This window comes from Limulus polyphemus, unplaced genomic scaffold (assembly GCF_000517525.1).
Source record: "Limulus polyphemus unplaced genomic scaffold, Limulus_polyphemus-2.1.2 Scaffold949, whole genome shotgun sequence".
Classification (NCBI taxonomy): Eukaryota; Metazoa; Arthropoda; class Merostomata; order Xiphosura; family Limulidae; genus Limulus; species Limulus polyphemus.
The window spans coordinates 186,256-195,273 of NW_013666559.1; the positions used below are offsets into that span (position 1 = coordinate 186,256).

General features: G+C 36.4%; 1 protein-coding gene across 1 annotated transcript in view; it reads left to right on the forward strand.

Annotated features, from left to right (window-relative positions):
• The window catches only part of LOC106461387 (laminin subunit beta-1-like), a 134,038-nt gene extending 126,634 nt beyond the window's left edge, over positions 1 to 7,404 (forward strand). Inside the window, exon 33 of the mRNA XM_022388335.1 lies at positions 5,836 to 7,404. Within this exon, the coding sequence (XP_022244043.1) occupies positions 5,836 to 5,972 (137 nt within the window). The 3' untranslated portion in view covers positions 5,973 to 7,404. The remainder of the gene's footprint in view (positions 1 to 5,835) is intronic.
• Positions 7,405 to 9,018: the final 1,614 nt, after the last annotated feature.

Sequence of the window (9,018 nt, forward strand, 5' to 3'; positions counted from 1 at the left end):
AATTAAACCTTATTTTCAATAAGCAATCCTGAAAAATATACGGGGGTGCTTAACTTTTTTCCAGGTGTATATTATCATTTTTTATCAACAAAATGTTCACTAATGGGTTTCACTTTGAGTGTTCATCATGTTACCTATTTGAGGCTGTCCGTGACCTTATCCATAGTGAGGTGGAGACATACATTCAGTCTGGGGGGCTCTGAGGCTGCACTTGCAGGTTATCCTAGGCTTTTCTGGAGAGAATTGAGATTTGCTTTTTCCAGGACCTTCCTTTACTCATGAAGCTAGTTTGGATCAGCCACTTTTGGCTCCTTTTCTTCCCTTGGTATATTGAGTGTGTGATGTTTTGGGTATTTCCTCGGTTGCTTTTGAGTCTGTGCCTTCCTTGATGGTGGAAATGTCTGAGGGTGAGTTCTCAGTTCTCCCACCATTCCTTGATATTGCAGTTCATGCAGAGAAGTTTACTGCTCAGTTAAATGAAGGGAGAACAATGTCTTGTCTGCTACGTTTGTTAGAACGATGTGCTTTCACTTACCACCACCAGGTGGAAGCATATTTAGACTCTCAGAGAATAGAACTGCTCCTGGAAATGTGGGGTTCCAGAATGGAGTCTGTGGTTAACCTGAATAGATCACAATTTTCTGGGATTCATCTGACCCTACCTACAATGCTGAGATATTTATCATCCCTACAACGTTTTTAGGAAGCATCTCGGCAATCGCCACATCACTTTGATGACAAATTGGGACCATTGCTAGTATCCACCTTGGTTCGATTGTCAGTTCTGCATTTTCCTAGTCTCTATGTTGTTGGGATTTGTTGGATAGAGATGATTTGTTGGAGGACATTTGTCTACCTGCTGCTGCCCTCCATAAGTTACATGAGGCCTTTTCTCCAACCTTTGTTTTTTGTAGGAGTTCGAGAGTCTTTGAATTTGAAGGTTAATGTCGCCTTTCTGCATTTATCCATGTCATTGTTGGCTTCTCGACTTTCCTCAGCTCCTACAGGAGGTCATAATTTCACTCCTATTAATTTTCTTGACCCCCATCATCAGACACTTGTTCCATGTGTACCCAGTATAGATTCTGCTCATATCCACGAAGTTCGACCACTCGGTCAGAAACCCACCAGTGGCAGTTTCTGGACATGTAGAAAACCTTTACTACGGATTCGTAGGTACTACAGGTCCTTGCATCAGGACTAGTCATTCAGTTCACATCACCACCACCAGTATTACCTCATCCTGTCATGTTTCCACCTCCCACAGATTTCAGAACTTTGTGCAGTGGAGAGAGTCATTCTACTTCTTCTTGAGTTTTATTCTCATCTATTTGTTGTGCCCAAGAAGACAGGAGATTGGCATCTGTTCATCAATCTTTTTTGTCTAAATCAATTCCTAGACTCTCCAAAGTTTACGATGGAGTCATTTCTCACACTGCATTGGTATTTTGCCCCAGGACTGTGGATGATCACGTTCAATGTCGCCAATGCCTATCTGCACTTTCCCATAGCAGAGTCATCCCGCCATTATTTGCATTTTGTGCACATGGATCTGGGGCTGCAATTCAGGACTCTGCCCCTCAGACTAGCATCCACTCCATATGTGTTCTGCTAAATCGTATGTTTTTTTTCTCATCACCTCCATTCCCTGGACCCATGCTTACACCATTCCATGGACATCTAACTACTGCTGGCACCATTTTATCAGTTGGTGGAACATCACACCCAGATGCTGCTTTCCAAAGTAACCACGGCAGGATTTCTTATCAGAGCCAAGACATCTCTTCTCACTCCAACACATCATCCATCTGGTTGTTTTTTTCAACGTGTATCTCAGTCTGGTTCAACTGACTCATCTGGCTCCACGTTATGGAACAGGCAATCCGATTCTTACTCATATCTCCTTCTCCCATGGTTTTTTATCTTTTGGGGATGTGGGCATCACTCAAATCCCTCATTGATTTGGGATGAGTGCACATGAGATTTCTTCAGTGGTTTATTCATAACCAATGGATCATGAACAGCAATCCACAGGATTCACCAGTTTCATTATTCACGATTGTCATCTTCAATCTCGAGTGGTGGTTAGATCGGAACAATACTACAATCGGTATTCCTCTGTTGCCACATTGTCCAGAGCTCCATCTATTCACAGGTGCCTCGCTTCAAGGATGGGGTGCTTATCTCAATGGTCAGAAATTCCAGGGCTTATGGATTTGATGATAAACCTTCCCTCCACATCAATGTTTTAGAATTTCTTGCTGTTCAAATGGTGATGTCTCAAGATTTGGAATTACTGAGGGGCAAAGTCATTATGCTTCAAGCTCTGACAATTCTATTGTGGTATCTTACTTTTCCAGTCAAGGAGGTATTCAGTCCAGGTATCTTTGTTTTTGAAACGTGGATCTTCTATATTGGGTCCATTCTCATCATATCATCCTACTAGATGGCTATGTCCCGGGAGTGAGTAATTCGGTGGCAGATCAATTGTCTCGACCCAACTGGATTCTCTCGACAGAATGGATGCCTCAATGAGGGGTTTTCCATTGGGTTTGCTTTCAGTTTGGGACATTGATAATCGATGTGTTTGTCACTCATTGGAATACTCAACTACCAGCATTTTGGTCACCAGTACCTCAGCCTTGTGCATTAGCAAAAGATGCATTCAGTCAGGACTGGACTAGATTGCACCTATATGCCTACCCACTGATTCATCTGTTACCCAGAATCTTAGCAATGATTCATTCAACCCATTGTCATGTTATGTTGGTAGCACCAGGTTGGCTGGCTCAACCATGGTTCCTGCTTTTGTGGTACCTTCAGGTGTGCCCATCTCTTCCACTTCCTCTTTGGCCCCTCACTGTTGAGGCATCTACAGTCTGAGATCTTACACCCATTCATCCCAAAGCTCAAACTGCATGTGGGGAGGTTATGTGGTCCTTTGCATGGCATTGGGGTTTGACTTCTAACGTCTAAGGTTGTGTGCCATGTACCTGCCTCAGTCTCTGCATCATACCATGATGGACATTTATGAAAGGAAATGACAAAACATATCAACAATGGTGTATTGTGAGGAGGTTGAACCCACTTTGTTCAGACATGCCAACCATAGCTCAGTTTCTGACCTGGCTTCTTGACAATGGTTTCATGTCTTCCACAATTACCCTATATAAGATGGCATTATAGTCTACCTTTAGATACTTGAAGAGATGGAAATTCTTGGAGTCCTCGTTGCACTCCAGCCTTCTCAAGTCGTTTTGGGTCCTTCATCACAAACGACCATGTCAGTTACCTAACTGGGATATAAAGTTGGTGTTACATTCTCTTTCTCAACATTCATTTGAGTCTTTTGTCTCATGTACTATGTATCACCTATCCTTTAAGGTTTATCTTTTGTTGCTGCTGGCCTGTGGACATCACTGGACAGAGTTGTTTGTTCTGCACATGCACAGAATGCTTTATCATTCTACTTACATCCTTCTGTACCCAGACAGGACCTTCTTACCTAAGACACTGACAGCCAGGGAAGGGGATAAATCTTTTTCACTAATTCATCTGACCACTATTTTTCACCTCTATGACTAATCGCATCCATATCATTTGTTATATCCAGTGAGCGCCTTGAAGTGTTATAATGCCCACACTAAATTTTTTAGAGGTGCTAGACAATTGCTTTTTCTTCATTGTGACCCTTCAGTTTCCTGGGATTTATCGCCATTTACATTGATAGGGGTGCATATGAAAATTAATCCATATTGCTCTTTGGAGATGAGGAGATATCTGCGAGTCGTGTCTCATCAGATTTGTCACATTTCTATGTCCTCAGCAGCTTGGTTGAACTGACTGCTGAAGATCATTGTGTGGGCTGGTATGGGGACCTCCCTCAATACTCTTATCTCGCATTATTTGCATGATCTGACAGTACCTTCCCTTGATAATTTTCGACTACTCTGTGTAGCTGTCTGCTAGATTATACAGAGGGGTGAGTATATTTTTTACTAATATTCTATCTTCTTTCCTTTCCAGGGTCCCTTATCTCTTTTTCACAGGATCCCACTCTGTGGTGAGTGTTGCCCAGCCAGATGTGCTTTTATCAAACCAAGCAACTACTAGTAACCACTAACACTGTATACTTTAAACAGATTGCAACAGGCTCTGTAGAAATGAGGTGTTCCATAAGACCACATAGAGGATTACCAGGTGGTATTACTGTACTATGCTGGACCTCAACTCATGGACTATCATGAGTAAAGCATATGGGGAGCCTACCTGTCCCTGCCAATCAGTGGATTGAATAAATTTACGGAACTTGGTTTACATATTGCACTATTTGCAGAGCATTGTTCTTCAGGACTCTCCATCATGCATTACCCCATGTATTCTACTGATGGAGCAAGGGAGACCTTAACTCTATTGGTTTCCAGTCACTGGGGTGGTAGACAGAAGTTATTCCTTCAGAGTGTTCGAGTGATTTTCCTCTATTCATGGACCCTGGATGATTTTTTCAGATGTTGCTATGAGCGGCTCTAGCTTATGCAGGATCTTATTTATAATACCAGTTCAGATTCGATGCTTAGCTATTTGGTTGGGTTGAGCATAGCCCTTCCTTTTGATCAATATGAGTTCAGTACATTGTTTGAGGAAGAAGGTCCATTATCTCCTCATAATTTGGAACACAGAGTGGCCCCATCCTAGATCCTTGATTGAGCACTGTTTGTTCCACATCCTCACATAATTTCGAGGGCAAATGTATTTTCGTAACTGCATAATGGCATACAGGATCTTGTTATTCTGAATTTGGGGTGTTGTCAATCGGACTTCTTCAGGTTGAGGAGAGGGTTTGTCCACTTCATTGTTGTTTACCTTTTCTTCACAATTCCGGTGGCTCAGAATGCATCACTTTATTGCTACAAGTTGGGATCCACTTACAAATGTATATATATATATAATAACATATTGTGGTCCAAATGCCCTAGCCACCAACATGGGATTTAGGGGCAATGGTTGTGGCCTGGCCAGCAGTGGTGACGGATCATGTCAAAGTTCACCTGCAGTGTGTGATTTAGGTTCTGAGTGAAGAGCATACCTGTTCTGGATGTAGTGCAGTTCCCTCACTAGGGTGGTAATCATCTATTGACATGACCCCAATCTATGCAGACACGTTCTGTATGGATAATGCCCTCACCAGCCCCTCCACCTTATCAATGTAGAGGTAAGTATGTTTTGGAAGTTAACATTTTCTTAATTCAAAAATGTATATTCAATAATACTTACCTTTTGTTGCACTCTTCCATCCTTCTTTCCCACTAAGAGCCAATGTTAGAGACTGAGAATTGTGTCAGTCTTGAAAAAGTGATAGTATTATCTGAGGAAGGTGCTTACATACAATACCAAGATAGAAGGTGCATTGACTTAGGTGGAAAGTGTCACGAGACAGATATTGCCAAGGGCAATTATGTGGAGAATAAAAGACTAGAGCAAGCAATAAAAAAATTGGACCAATGCTAAGATGGGCAAAGGTAAAGAAATCTTAGCAGTCAAGTAATAGCTGTAGTATGAATGGAGGTATTTATTATTGGAAATACATTTTCGATTTAACAAAATGTTAACTCTCCTTAGATGATTATCTAATAAAGAATAAATAAAATTAAACTTAGTATCTCAGATGGATAGTAATTTCATAATAGTAATGGATAAAACTTTAACACCATACTTTTATCACTTGCATGTATTTGTTATAGATAGTCATAAAAGAAGAATAAATATGTATTGCATTATATTTTGTTTGTTCCATTATATAAGTACAAAATTTGAAATGCTATTGACTTCTTGTAGAACTGGAAGCAAACTTCAATAAGAACAACCAAACATTAAATAGATACAAAGATATTCTAGATGGACTTCTACAAGAATCGGAAGAAGTTATTGAGGACATCAGAAAAAAGAGTACTTTGTACAGAGAGTGCACATAGCTTCTGTATGAGATAAAAGGATGAAAATGTTGCTTTAATATTCTGAGTTTATTTGTTCAAAATCAGGAAATTGAAAGATGCAGTTTTGTGAGTTATGTAGGTATTGTACATAATGAGAGATGATATACTGCTTTTGTTTACCATATTTACTTTTTCACTGCCAGAATATAACATTATAAGTAATTCATCTATTCCTTTACATGCCTAAGAGAAACCATAATATTGACCTTAAGAATATAAAAATAATTGACAAAGATTGTGACACCAAAAAGAGAAAAAATAAAGAAGCCGTTGTAATAGCATCACTTAGATAAGTGGTCTTCCTACAAGTATTACCCCAAACAAGAGTTTCCTTTTACACACTTGCTGGTTACCCCTTATCAAAGAAATCAAACCATTCATTGAGTTTAATACTGTTATAAACCTAAAGAAGCAATTTTCTTTGTCTCATATTATCCTAGCCTACTGTTTTCAGATATTAATAATAATATGGCTCCATTGTAATTTTTAATTTTATAGTATTTATTTTCAGTATTTAAATAGTCTTATTTGTTGTGAAACAATAGAAGACAGTCTTTGTAATTATTGTTGCTAGGCAATTTGTATTTCAATATGTTCATTTAGTTGCTTTTACTGATTGAACATCCTACACCTGTCAAAGGTTCAGGCAAGTGAAGAGAAAACTAGTGTAATAAAAGGTTGCGAAAACAATATCTAGTTAAGTTCCATTGTAATTAATAAGGAAAGATATTTGTTCTTTCATGCTATATTAACCTTTAAACTGAACTATTTATGTTTTAGGTTAAAATAATTTAAAATGTCTTGTATTATTATTATGTTTGATTAAAGTATTTTTTCTACTTAAAAATCAATTTCTTAAGGCAATAATCTGTTGTTTTTTTCTTAGGGAGTAGTTTGTGTTTAATCAGTACAAATTTGTAAAAGAGTAACAAAGGTAAAGTATAATTTAGTTACATAGTCTAAATGTTCACATATGTAGATATGCTGGTTTTTGTTCTATTTGTAGGAAGCTTAAGATCATATATATTATGTCCTAGTCCTTGCAGCACAAAAATAATGGTAATTATGTTTGTTTGTAACATTAATGTGCATAAATGTAACTGATATACAACTGAATTTTTAACTTTAATTTTGTTCCTAAACTGAGAGAAGATAAATTATCATACAGGATATATTAAAGTTATTCACATTTTAAAAGGTAAGTCGTAAATTCTAGGATAAATATGAGAAACATTACAACTTAATTTATGCTTATAAAAATTGCAAAAAGGAAAGCTTATTTTAATTAACCAGCTGAAGGCACTGCAAATGTTTTACTTTGTTATCCAAAAAAGTATTTTTTTATCAATATGTAGAATTAAACATTAACTATTGTTATTTTGTGCACAAGATTTGTTTTTAAGAATTTGGTAATTCATTAAAAGATAAAAATGAGTAAAATTTATTCAAGATTATATATTTCTTTTTTACTTAATTTTTTTATTGTTTTCTGGTTTTATATCTTATATATTACTTACTCCAAGATTAGATAATTTTAATTTGTAATATGAAATAGGAAAATTAAGTACACCCTTACTTACTTTTTTATTTAAAATTTCACTGACCATCTTGTCTCCTGGTGGGTAACCAGTAAGTTGATGGACTTAAAATGCTAAAACCCAGGATTTGATTTTTAGTGGTTTAAGAGTGAAGATAGCCTGTTGTGTAGCTTTGCATTAAAAAACCAGCAACAACTCCTCGTCTATATTTTTTCATTATCCTGTTGTGAAAGAGAAGTGGTGTGAGAAGAAAAGCCTCACTATTCTGAGTTTTAGGTTGTCAATTTTACTTTATTTAAAAATATTAACCAATTAAAAAAAATACTACAGAATATGTGAAAAAATAATACTAAAATAAATGAATGAAAATTTTGAAAGTAGCTTTTTAATGGATGTTTGATATTAATGGGGAAATTTAGGTGATTTCATAATAAAATATATTACTCTTTATCCCCTGTAGACTCTGCACAATAATCTAGGTGATGGCAAAGCATTCACAGAAGCAGCTGTGTACTGGACATTGCTATATAAATGGAAGTAATGAGTCACTGTTTTTATTAATGTGCATTAGTAAAAGATGTATTAAGAAGTTCACAACAGGAACATAATTCATAATATGATAAATATTGGAAGTTTGTAATTAATTATAATTCAGCATGGCATGGTTCGCTGGTTAGGGCACTTGACTTTCAATCTGCAGGTCACAGGTTTGAATTTTGTCACCAAACATACTCGCCCTTTCACCTATGAGAGCATTATAATGTCACGTCAATCCCACTATTCATTGGTAAAGTGTAGCCCAAGAATTGGGAATAGATGGTGTTGACTAGCTGCTTTCTCTCTCTAGTCTATCATTTAAAAATTATAGATGGCTAGCACAGATAGCCCACAAAATAGTTTTGCAGAAAATTCAAGAAACAAACATAATTATAATTCTTATTATTTCACTAGCAAATATCAGTATTTCATAACTCTGGCAAAACATAATTTCAAAGTAAATTAAATATAAAACATTATATTTTGGAAAATAATACATTACTTTAATTGAGCTGTTTTTTATGCTGTTAATTTCCACCTTAAACTTCTGACACATTATCTTTGTACTTCAAATGGTTTCTGTACATTTTGAATATTTGCATTACTTACATAACCTGATCATTACTAAGGGCTTTAATGTTTTTATTAGGCCATAAGGCACATGTGTACTGTCTTCATCTTGGAACATTAATTGTATGTTACTGGTCCCTCCTGGTTTAATTTGACTTCCAAAAAAATTAGTTTTGTTACTATGTAGCAAATATAAAGGTTTAAACGTAAAAAAATATAAATTTGTGTGATGATTTAAAATGTGAATATAAAATCTTTTTTATCTAATATTTTCAAGGTAATTTTTTAATTTAATAGTGTTTTTGTCCAATATTTTTAAGGTTATTTTTTAGTTAATAGTACTTTAAAAGTAAACTTAGATTTGCCTAAGAAGTTAATCT